The 13,216-nt window shown below is 39.5% G+C and overlaps 1 protein-coding gene across 2 annotated transcripts in view; it reads left to right on the plus strand.

Annotated features, from left to right (window-relative positions):
• Positions 1-9,795: 9,795 nt before the first annotated feature.
• The window catches only part of dpys (dihydropyrimidinase), a 48,601-nt gene continuing 45,180 nt past the window's right edge, over positions 9,796-13,216 (plus strand). The window contains exon 1 of one of the 2 annotated variants that reach the window (XM_014158408.2): positions 9,796-10,393. In XM_014158408.2, the coding sequence (XP_014013883.1) occupies positions 10,142-10,393 (252 nt within the window). In that variant the 5' untranslated portion in view covers positions 9,796-10,141. The remainder of the gene's footprint in view (positions 10,394-13,216) is intronic. The other variant, NM_001173939.1, reaches the window with a different exon arrangement.

The following is a 13,216-nucleotide window of genomic DNA, read 5'->3' on the forward strand; positions in this document are numbered from 1 at the left end:
TAGGCAAGGAACAGTGGGTTAACTGCCTTGTTCAGGGGCAGAACAACAGATTTAATTGCACATCATTTGCGACCTACATTTATAGATTACCATCAACACACAGTGAAATAAAACCAATGACAAAACAACATCATTCCACTATTACAGTGACTCCAGTCCTTGTAGTGCTGTAGGATTCTAGCCTGTTCATACTCCACTTTAGTAACCTCACTATTTGCTCTTACAACACTGTCATTTACAGATACTCGTCCAATTTGAAGTATTCTGGTCTGATTGGCAATAATTCTTCATGAAACAATGAAATGTCTCTGTATGGTGGTCAAGTTGGGTTGCATAAGGCTTCAGCTACACCCACTCTGGCAAAACAAGGCCTGAGCAAATTTCATTTAGAGACTTTTTCTAATTTCTTCCATATACTAGATATTTAAGACACTGAAGTAACTGTTCTGCTCCGAGCATGTTAAAGAACCCATTATCAAAGCATTAAGATATGATTCAACTGACATTTTCTTAAAACCTCAAAAAGTGGGAGAAAATAAAAGAAGCTCTCTGAAAGGGAAAAACGACATACTCCAGATGTTATCAGTACATACTGATGTTTGAAGCAGCTTATTACAGGGCGAGCTAAGAAGACAAGTCCACTGGTGTAGCTACAGATCAGAGGAATGCAAGTCAAATGCACCTGCTAGATCTCACTATCGGTCTCCGTGTGTCAGTCAGTCAGCGTTCGCTGAGGCCCTGTCTGTCGGTGCAGGCCAGGCAGAAAAGCACCCTTTACTTGGCTGTCTCTCATCGTCTATATGGACACGATAAAGCCTAAGAAATAGTCTTGTTGTTGTGCTTGTGAATGGAAAGGTTTTTTTTGACTGTCCTTCTTGTGGAATTTGACATACTAAGTGGACACTTGAAGAGGCATTTCCCTCTGTGTCTGTGACCAACCGGTTCAGGAGCTTTGATGCTCTCAGGTTTCAATAGGACTTTTGCATTTCTAATTGAGTGTTGAACTCTTGCTATGTACTATTACAGTCATTGACTTCATGTCAACTCAAATCAACCTTTCTGAGCATGGGGTTCAGAAAGAGTAAAGGTCAACAACTCAGAGGAAGTTGGCCAAAGTAGTTTGATGTGTTCCACATCTAGAAGTAAGCGAGGGGAAATCTGGCTAAATTACATTTGGATTTATTTATCTGGTCGTCGTGAGGCGGACTGCCATAATGCAATGAGAAAACAAGCTATATGTTGTCAAAAGATCTGAACTGCGATAAGACCAAGACATTTTGATTTATCCCTCTCTTGCTCTCTCCCTTTCTCACTACCTCTCTCACTCTATCCATCTGTCTCCCCCCTCTCTCACTCTTCTTTCCCCCATGACCCCCCTCTCTCACTCTCTCTCTCTCCTCCTCCCTCCCTCTGTAACTGGCCTGTGAGTAAACGTTACCACGCTACTGGGAGCCTCTCATCAGGAGTCTTGTGTGGGGCTGTATCATCATCCCAGTCAGAGGAGGGGGAACCTAAGGACCAAATCAAATCAAATTGTATTGGTCACATAAATGTGGTTAGCAGATGTTAATGCGAGTGTAGCGAAATGCTTGTGCTTCTAGTTCCGACGATGCAGTAATATCTAACAAGTAATCTAACAATTTCACAACAAGCATAAAGGAATGAATAAGAATATGTACATATAAATATATGGATGAGTGATGGCCGAGCGGCATAGGCAAGATGCAGTAGATAGAGTACAGTATATACATATGAGATGAGTAATGTAGGGTATGTCAACATTATATAAAGTGGCATTGTTTAAGTGACTAGTGATACATTTATTACATCAAATTTTTTATTATTAAAATGACTAGAGATTTGAGTCAGTATGTTGGCAGCAGCCACTCAATGTTAGTGATGGCTGTTTAACAGTCTGATGGCCTTGAGATAGAAGCTGTTTTTCAGTCTCTCGGTCCCAGCATTGATGCACCTGTGCTGACCTCGCCTTCTGGATGATAGCGGGGTGAACAGGCAGTGGCTCGGGTGGTTGTTGTCCTTGATTATCTTTTTGGCCTTCCTGTGACATCGGGTGGTGTAGGTGTCCTGGAGGGCAGGTAGTTTGTCCCCGGTGATGCGTTGTGCAGACCTCACTACCCTCTGGAGAGCCTTCCGGTTGTGGGCGGAGCAGTTGCCGTACCAGGCGGTGATACAGCCCGACAGGATGCTCTCGATTGTGCATCTGTAAAGGTTTGTGAGTGTTTTAGGTGACAAGCCAAATTTCTTCAGCCTCCTTAGGTTGAAGAGGCGCTGTTGCACCTTCTTCACCACGCTGTCTGTGTGGGTGGACCATTTCAGTTTGTCCGTGATGTGTAGGAACTTAAAACTTTCCACCTTCTCCACTACTGTCCCGTCGATGTGGATAGGGGGCTGCTCCCTCTGCTGTTTCCTGAAGTCCACGATCATCTCTTTTGTTTTGTTGACATTTGAGTGTGAGGTTATTTTCCGGACACCACACTCCGAGGGCCCTCACCTCCTCCCTGTAGGCCGTCTCGTCGTTGTTGGTAATCAAGCCTACTACTGTAGTGTCGATGAGCGGCATATCATTGTCCTGGTTAGAGGAGGGGGAAACTAGGGGGGAGCAGCATATCATTGTCCTGGTTAGAGGAGGGGGAAACTAGGGGGGAGCAGCATCAAATGACTAATCAAAAAGAATCAGTGAGCAGCAAAAACATGAAACAAAACTCCTCCCTCGCCAGCCACCATACCACCCCAAAGATTCTTCCATTCCATCAACTGTGAATCAGGGGGGTAGAAATTACAAATGTGCGTGGCAGAGATGTGGTACAATGCAGAGTTGTTGCTGGTTTCCACCGCTTCACTCCACACTCTCCTGCTGAGTTAATACATCTGACCTCTGCTTAATTAAAATAACAGACTATCCTCCACTGAGAGAAAAGAGACAATTTGAGAATTATTCCAACTAATCGCTAATTAACATTCTGGAAAACAACAAGAAACCCATCATGAAAGATATATCTATTTTTAGTTATGCAAAGAGGGAGGGAGAGAGGGAGGAACCGTCAGTTAGAGTTATTCTGGCTAACCTAATAATGAACAAATATACGGTAAAACCCATGAAGGAAAGATCTGTTCTTGCTCTTGTGATGAGATGTTATCAAACACATAGGAAAGAGCTACTAATGGATTCTAAACCAACTGACAATCATAAGGAACTAATTTAGTAGTATGCGTAGGAGCTAGAAGCAGAGCTGTCTGTCGACGCCATTTTACAAACATATTACTTAAATACAGTTTAACATTCAACAGTATTTCATCATGAAAAATTATCCTCTGTAAGGTTTATAGTTCATTATTTTTGTCACAATGTTCATTATAATGTTACTATTCTTGAGAAAACAACTGAAGGTGAATTGAGAGGGAGAGAACAATGGTCTCACGGCTTTAATTGTTGTTGTTATTTTCTGCCATCTTGAATGCTGGCTGCCGCTGCCATGAGCGCTGTAATACGCCAGTGTTCATGGCGCGTTAAGAGGATATCATTATCGTGTGTTTTAGGGAGTAAGCCGCAGATTTGGTTAAATATGGTAGTTTTTTTTGTTTCCTCTTCTTTTCATGGGTGTGTTTAAGCTGGGTCAAGCTGAAACCTCCCATGACAGTTCTCTCACATCAAGCCGCCAAAGCGCCTCCTCTTGCCACAAACACAGCCAATATCGATGCTATGCTCGAAAACTGATTGAAAAGAGACTTACATGTTTCAAAGCATGCTGGGAATTGGGGGCCAGGCGACAACCCAAAGTATTAAAGCTTAGATACTGTAGTCACCAGTATGCTATAAAAAGACAGCATATGCCCACTTTGTACAGACTGACTGGTAGCCTACACACAAACCACTACATGTAAACTTTAATTCCAAACAACACATCCAGAAAGTACTTACAGAAAAATACACTGACGCTATAGTCCAGAGATCATTTTTAGCTTCTGCCCTGTACTATGGCAAAATAACAACAGACAGATCTCCATATTCATGCACTAATGAAAGCAATGCTAAATAAAATAAGCGCCAAATTGTCATAATTGAACTATTTAACTGTATCACAATTTAAAAAAAACAGTCTCTCAGCTGCACTGAATTACACTGTAAATATGGAGTATGTGATGCAAGGTATTCTTCAACACCTCTCTTTACAACACACCATCTAATGTTTCTAAATCCTGTATTTACATTCCCTCTTCACCAGTAAAAAAAGTGCCTTACAGTGCTCTCCGGAAATTAGGGAAGAGAGCATTGCATCCACTTGTTATGTGGAAAGTCATGTGATGTACTTGTTGAAATGCTGTGATTCTATAGGGCTGCCTTTTTACAACAGGACAGGGAGGACAGAATGACAGGGAAAAGCCAACAGACATGACAGGAAGTGGAGATCTGCTTTTTAACACCAGAAGGTATACATATGAATAATTGTGAATAGCTAACTATTTAGTAACCAACACACCCAAATAACTATAACAGAAATATATTTAAGACACCGATTTATAATCTGTGTTTTTTTAAATTACCTACATTTCATGTGATATATCTATATCTCCAGATATTCTAACTGTGGTCCCAAAACACTTCTTTTCAGTCAGAGTATCTGCGAGGGAATCTGTGGTGCAGAGTGTATTAGTAGAGCAGTGCAGTAATATGATAGCATACTTATTCATCACATCATATCCATCTGTGCAGATCTTCAGTAATGATCAACTAAAAGGAGCAGAGAATTATCATTGGGGTTTTTTTTCCACTGAGGGTGTGAAATGATTCAAGTATATTCCTGAAATGCCTGAAAATATATAAACATTGGTAAACAAAAGTATTAAGATTTGGTAGAAGTCATTGAATTCCTGTGTGGCTCAGTTGGTAGAGCATGGTGTTTGCAACGCCAGGGTTGTGGGTTCGATTCCCACGGGGGACCAGTATGGGAAAAAAAATGTATGAAATGTATGCACTCACTACTGTAAGTTGCTCTGGATAAGAGTGTCTTCTAAATGACTAAAATGTTAACAAAAAATATATGTGCTGGTGGATATGACTGAGCACTATACCTCAATACAAATTATGTCAACAAAACACAAGAGTAAATTAAATCATTTTAAAAATGTGAAATCACTTTTAATGGTGTAAGTGTATAGTCATTGTTGGACAACTTTAACTTGTTTTTCCTTGACATATACACTGAGTGTACAATACATTAGGAACACCTTTTGCCCTCAGAACAGCCTCAATTTGACAGGGCATGGAATCTACAAGGTGTAGAAAGTGTTCCACAGGGATGCTGGCCCATGTTGACTCCAAAGCTTCCCACAGTTGTGTCAAGTTGTCTGGATGTCTTTTGGGTGGTGGGCCATTCTTGATACACACGAAAAACTGTTGAGCGTGAAAAACCCAGCAGCGTTGCAGTTCTTGAGACACTCAAACCGGTGTGCTTGGCACCTACTACCATACCCCGTTCAAAGACACTTAAATATTTTGTCTTGCTCATTCACCCTCTGAATGACAAACATACACAATCCATGTCTCAATTGTCTAAAGGCTTAAAAATCCTTCTTTAATCTGTCTCCTCTCCTTCATCTACACTGATTGAAGTGGATTTAATAAGTGACATCAATAAGGGATCATAGTTGTTACCTGGATTCACCTGGTCAGTCCATGTCATGGAAAGAGCAGATGTTTCTAATGTTTTGTACACTCGGTGTATATAGAATCAATATGTTGGGAATTCACATTTGTGGGAATTTTACTCTGAAGTATTTAATACTGTATGGACTAAATCAAATGGAGTGCTCTGCTCAGCACTACCAATCCTTTGTGAATATTTTCCTGGAGAGAACACAAACCCTGTGACATTTAGAGGAAACATGAGGTCATGTTTCATACCTCACGGAAAAAGCAGATTAAATATTATGTCAACTTAAAGGCACTGGGAAATGTCCTCTTTGATTTCCAAATGATAAGAATGTAAATATCACTCTTTCTTTTTTAAACAGGGTGTTATTGCTCTTGACTGTCTGGTTGAGAAGTCCATCGACCTTTACATCATCATTACTTTGGTTGCCCATCAATGTAAAGACAAGTTGACATGCATCTGTAACTGCAGGTGTCATAAAGGTCCCCATATATCTTACATCAGTCTATATATATGTAAACTAACTCAATAAGGACACTAGGACTGCAAATTGTGTGGATATTCAAGTTGTGACAGACAGAGGACAAACCAGTTGAAATGTTACTCAATGGTGCCATCTAGTGTTTGGAAAAATACCCTGTCTGAGACAGACGAAGATCCAAACCCTCTGGTAACGTATAAGTTTGAACAACAATAATCGGTTATATTTGCTGCATTAATTTGATTGCTTTGTCTACGGATTCATCTGCCTTGCAATTATAAGTGTAGCATTAAAACACTAATTAATTAACTCAATTGTGGGTAGATTGATTAATTCTAAATAAACATGAGATTGCTGCAGCAAACGAGCTCTGCAACAGCGTGGAGACATCTGGGACTGAGAGGAGAAGACATTTTGATTATCTTCAGACACGTGTAGTTGCAAATCTTTTAATTAACATGAGGAGATAGTGAGGTTGTTGAACATCTACAGTAGCTGTCTGTTATGTTTTCTCATATTTGGTCACTTTATCAATGAGAAATGAGGCAGCGGATTTAAAATGCAGTGGTACTAGTGAAGGGGATCGATCTATACTGGGGCATATCCAGCATCACCTTTCAAGATGATTCTTTTTTTGAATGGGGCCTGTATACGCAGATTCAGCTACCAAAAAAGATAATTAAATTAAGATCAAACAAAGCAGATGGTCACATAAATCATCTTTTCACATGTTGGAATGTTGCCCTTATTACAGAACAATGAATCACATGATGTTTTGGAATAGTTTGGCCATTCTGCTCTTGATCAAATAAGACTATCAAGAAATTGGTTGAAATGTAATTGCTTTGAAAATACAACAATTATTATAAAAAAAATAGGGTGGTTAATAAGGTTATATTCAAGCTGAAGAAAACATATCATGTTAGAATATTATGTTTTTTCCCCTTGACTTCTACCTACAGTACAGTGCAGTATCACATGCATCCTTTCTCATGCCACAGAGTAGGCTAACTAAGCATGGTTCAGAACAGGGGTTCAGTGGAGGGGTTTGAACACTGTATCAATACAATCCAAGCCCTGGAATAGAGAGAGCAGTCAGTCAAAAAGCTCTCCTTTCTGAGGCTCTGTCAGCATCTGCACATACAGAAAAGCCTCATCAGAGAGGTACTGCTAAAGTGCATGTAATACTTTAGAGATTTAATGCAGGTTTTAATTGGATAGAGGCCCATTATTTTTCAATACAGAAGGGGCAGTGAGGCACAAAAAGCTCTTGAATATTTTTGCAAATCGTGTTCAACAGCATAATGATTAACCATGGCACTAAATTTGCCTCACAAAATGAAAAGCAAACTTCATGCAAGGCGTAATTTAATTGTTTCCCTTCACATTTTCTGCCTCTCCATTGTTGGAAGCTTAACATTTTTAGAGTCTGCTTAACAGCTGCCTGCCTTGTGATGCTTGAGCTGCAACAATGTGATTGACAAATGTTTTGAAGTACTGTTGTCGCAGTGCGTTTTCACCTCCATACAGTCCCAATTTTTTCCACTTAGTTCTATTGATTACAGATCATCTACAGATAATTGATAGATCATTATGTATGGGGGACTGATCATTTGAAATCTCTCTTTCAGTATCTGAGATTGTGTGTTTCCAAGGGTATGAGTGAAATAAGGAATACTGTTTTAAAATCCAGTTCAGATTTTTTATTACTATATATCAAATAAATGCAATATAATTTCAATATAACCAACACAATATAGAGATTTGTTTACTCTAGTCTAGGTATTACGTTTACTCAGGTTAAGATAATTTGACATAAATAGGATAATCATGTAATTCAAATGTGGAATCATTTTAAACACTTGTTGGTTTGTTTATGGTAGTTTATGATTCTAGGATTATGAAAGAATGAGACAAATTTATATTAGTCCTTTCAATGTCTTTTCAATCTGAAGAGAACACTGCCATCTGGGCAACAATTAGTGGAAATGCAATCTACCAGTCTGGGTCTATGGATGTCTGTGTTTCCTTAACACTTCTGAAACCTTATGGGGCAAAGAACATACAACAAAAGATGAATCAGATTGAGCATGCACGTATGCTTTCCCTGTAATGTGCATTCTTTCAAAACACATTTTTGTAGACATCTGTAAGCATAAAAAAGATGCTAAAGAAGTATAAAAGATAATGCAGTACCAGGAAGAAGCAGGAACTCCCTTTATTAGAGCACACAGAGGTAATGAAGGGGATCAATAGGATTAGGAAATAGTTTAAAGCATTTTCTGTTTTGCCAGAACATTTTAAATTGAAATGGGAAAAGTGTAACTGTTATACCAGTAAATAATAAGTAAGTTTTACAAAGATTGGAAAAATTAAGACATTCTAAGCTAAAACCAAAAACAATCAAATCACTTTGAAGAACAATGGCACTTTTTAATTCATATCACCCTCTGCTCGGTTTAGCATTCCCAGGATATATATCTTTTTTTTTACAGTTACACCTGACCTGTGTAGTACAGGGAACAACAACAAGGCTCAGCGGCAGCTTTCTAAATCCACCCTGAATCGGAACTTTCTTCATGTCGCATCGAGAGTTTCTGTTAGTTACAAGATGCCACTGCTGCCTCATTGGTTTGTCTCCTACTGATTAGGGCTCTCATCTTATGTAAATCCTCTTAAGTCACATGCTATTGTTTATTGCAGTACTGTGAAGGTTAGGTGTTTAAGCCCTGTGCACTGTCTTATCTCCCTACCACATGCATCTTTGTCTCTCCAATGTCTCTGTTTTTTTATTCTATTTTTAATATGCTAATGGTTGAAAAAAGTTGTGGGAACTGAACTGATGTGATGTTCTTGTTGACAACCAATCCACTGCACTGAAATGCTAATCTCTCCCAGTGGCTAACAACAAAAACGGTTCAGGAGACAAAGAGATGTGACGTGTTGAGTGCTCCAGGAATATCGCAATGTTATCTGGAAGTCTGTGGTTTTAGTTTACCTACTGAATGCATCCTCAGAAATACACTTTGGTCAGCTTCTAGTGGGCAGAGAATGGGGCAAAGAGAAAATGTAGCATTTTTAAAGCAAGTTTTCTGTCATTCTAAACATTTTGCAATGGGGTGGAGAGACATTTTTGCCGTTTAAAGCTAATTTCCTGAAATTCTACACCTTTTGCCATGACTTTTGTTAATATGATATCCGAGTGAGAGTAACTAACAATATCAATGTGGTCCCTCTGGAGGTCTGGTTTCCTCCGTGTTTGGTCGGTAATTCAGCCATGATTACTACAAGTTTAGATAGCTGCTGGGTAGACTAATTTAACAATCTAAACAATGTTAGCTGACGTGTTAATTGAGTGACAGTCAATGACTGACATAACAAGAGGAATACTGCTGATGCACAACCAAATTTCCACCTTGTGTATTCTACTATTCTAACTCACAACAGTAAGTTGAGACCCCAGCTGAGTTCCTGGCAGCCGGCATGAGGCCCTAGGCAACCAACTATGTCGCTTAAGCCCAGGGCTGGCTCTGGCTGTAACCTCAGACTAACCTCATGTTCTGGGAATGTTGGAAAGCAAGAAGTCAGCAATCCATTAATCATTTGCCTATTTGTGGAAAGGGCCGACCGCCCAACATAAAATTGGTGGTCCCTGAAGCTTCATGGAAACACACACACTTTAGGCTTACTGCAAGTTAATTTCTTTGTCACTTTCTACCAGACAGTTTTAACTTGCTCATGCTTGCCATCTGTGATCTGGATAAATAGAGTGAAACGTTTTTTTTTTCTGGAAGTAATGTCCTTGGGCCCTGCAATCCTCGTGAAGTTTGCTAAATAGTGTGAAATCTAGGCTATTTCCTGGGAATGTCTTTTTTTCTCTTTCTCTTTTTGTGAGAGGTGTGTCCACTTCTGAAATATTTGTTTGTTGTGTAACCCATATCTAACTGACATAGACCTATGCCCAGCGCTTCTAAAAGAGAAAGAAACAATGTTAAACCAAAGCAGGATTCTTATAAAAGGAGGGAAAATTGTGAACGAGGATTGTTCCATTATCAGCGATGTCTACGTTGAAAACGGAAGAATTAAAGAAGTCGGATTAAACCTCCAAATCCCGGCTGGAGTTACCGTTATAGATGCCACCGATAAACTGGTGATACCAGGTGGTATCGATACCCATACCCACATGGAGTTGGCATTTATGGGCACCAAAGCAGTAGATGATTTCCATATTGGAACTAAGGTGAAAATACTTTTGTGTTGCACGGTGTGTAGGCTATCTCTGGGTTAATCGGGTATGCATGATTTCACTGCATCAGGAAAATTCACAAGTAAAATCTGACAAAAATAATGACAGTGCCTTCAGAAGGTATCCATACCCCTTGACTTATTTCACATTTTGTTGCCTGAATTCTACATTTATTAAATGTATTTATTTCTCTCCCATCCCATCTACACACAAACAACTCATAATGACAAAGTGAAAAGATGTTCACAAATAAATGTATATAAGTATTCACACCCCTGAGTCAATATTTTGACAGAAGAACCTTTGGCAGTGCTTACAGATGTGAGCCTATCTGGGTAAGTCTCAAAGAGCTTTCCACACCTGGATTGTGCAACATTTGCACATCAGTCTTTTCAAAATTCTTCAAGCTCTGTCAAATTAGTTGTTAATCATTGCTAGTTAACCATTTTTAGGTATTGCTATAGATCTTCAAGTAGATTTAAGTCAAAACTGCAACTCAGGAATGTTCACTGACTTCTTGGTAAGCAACTCCAGTGTAGATTTGGCCTTGTGTCTTAAGTTATTGTCATGCTGAAAGGTGAATTCATCTCCCAGTGTCTGGTGGAAATCAGACTGAACCAGGTTTTCCTCTAGGATCTTGCCTGTGCTTAGCTCCATTCAGTTTGTTCTTTATCCTGAAAAACTCCCAGTTCTTAATGATTAGAAGCATACTCATAACATGATGCAGCCACCACTATGCTTGAAAATATGGAGAGTGTTACTCACTAATGTGCTGTATTGGATTTGCTCCAAACATAACACTTTGTATTGAGGACAAAAAGTGAATTGCTTTGCCACAAATTTAGCAGTATTACTTTAGTGCCTTGTTTCAAACAGGATGCATGTTTTGGAATATTTTTATCCAGTATAAGCTTCCTTCTTTTCACTCTGTCAATTAGGTTAGTATTGTAGAGTCACTACAATGTTGTTGATCCATCCTCAGTTTTCTTCTATCTCAGCCTTTAAACTCTGGTGAAATCCCTGAACGGTTTCCTTCCTCTCCGGCGACTGAGTTAGGAAGGACGCTTGTATCTTTCTAGTAACTGGGTGTATTGATACACCATCCAAAGTGTAATTAATAACTTTACCATGCTCAAAATGATATTCAATGTCTGCATTTTTTTTTTACACATCTACTAATAGGTACTCTTCTTTGCAAGGCATTGGAAAACCTCCCTAATCTTTGTGGTTGAATCTGTGTTTGAAATTCAGTATTCGACTGAGGGACCTTACAAATAATTGTGTGGGGTACAGAGATGAGTTAGTCATTAAAAAATCATGTAAAACATTATTATTGCACACAGAGTGAATCCATGCAACTTATTATCTGACTTGTTTAGCACGTTTTTATTCCTGAACTTATTTAGGCTTGCCATAACAAAGGGGTTGAATACTTATTGACTCTATCAGGTTTCAGGTATGACCCAGATGCAGACAGTGTCGAAGAAACATTGTACTTGAAGTACAGAGGCAGGTAAACAACAGGTCAAAGGGAGGCAGAGGTCAATAATCCAGAGAGGGCGCAAAAGGTCCAGGCAAATTTTTAAGCACATTTTTACTCCTGAACTTATTTAGGCTTGGCATAACAAGACATTTCAGCTATTCATTTTTAATTAATATGTAAACATTTCAAAAAACATAATTCCACTTTTACAATATGGGGTATTGTGTGTAGGCCAGTGACAAAAAATCTAAATGTAATCCATTTTAAATTCAGGCTGTAACAACAAAATGTGGGTGTGAATACTTTCTGAAGGCACTGTATGTCTTTTCTGTATTACAGGTGGGCTACATAAAACCCTATTTAATGAAGTTTAAAACATACTGTACCTTTACATAACTAAAAACATGTAGGATATTAAACAAAAAAAGCATTATAAGGTGCAGTAGATGCTGCAGATACTGTATATACAGTTGTACCTGTGGATGTATTTCAAGGCCTACCTTCAAACTCATTTCCTCTTTGCTTGACATCATGGGAAAATCAAAAGAAATCAGCCAAGACCTCAGAAACACCTGAAGGTACCACTTTCATCTGTACAGACAATAGTACGCAAGTATAGACACCAGGGGACCACGCAGCCGTCATATCGCTCAGGAAGAAGACTCATTCTGTCTCCTAGAGATGAACTTACTTTGGTGCGAAAAGTGCAAATCAATCAAAGAACAACAGCAAAGGATCCTGGGGAAGATGCTGGAGGAAACAGGTACAAAAGTATCAATATCCACACTAAAGCGAGTCCTATACTGACATAATCTGAAAGGCCACTCAGCAAGGAAGAAGCCACTGCTCCAAAACCGCCATAAAAAAGCTAGACTACGGTTTGCAACTGCACATGGGAACAAAGATTGTACATTTTGGAAAAATGTCCTCTTGTCACAGTATCCACAGAAAATGGTGCCCCTCCTCGGCCGGGCAGCGCTCGCCGGTCGTCGTCGCCGGTCTACTAGCTGCCGCCGATCTGTGTTTCTGTGTTCATTGTGTTTTGTCTGTCTAGGTCCGCACCTGTTGTCATTTCTGTCATTAGTGGGGGGGTATTTAGTTTGTTCCTTTGGGGTTGTGTGTTGTGCGGGATTGTTTGTTTGTCAGCGGGTTTACGCTGTGGCCGTGTCTTCTCTATCGTTTTTATATTGGAGGATTTATTTTCTCGCCGGGCTGCGCCCCGTGCGTGATTTTCCCTTTGTGGATTACCTGTTTCCCTTTTGGGTATTGTGCACTCCCAGTGCCTTTTGATCACCTAGTGTTTGGGTGTGAATAAACTTCGAGCTACTGGACGA

Source organism: Salmo salar, chromosome ssa02, assembly GCF_905237065.1.
Source record: "Salmo salar chromosome ssa02, Ssal_v3.1, whole genome shotgun sequence".
NCBI lineage: Eukaryota > Metazoa > Chordata > Actinopteri > Salmoniformes > Salmonidae > Salmo > Salmo salar.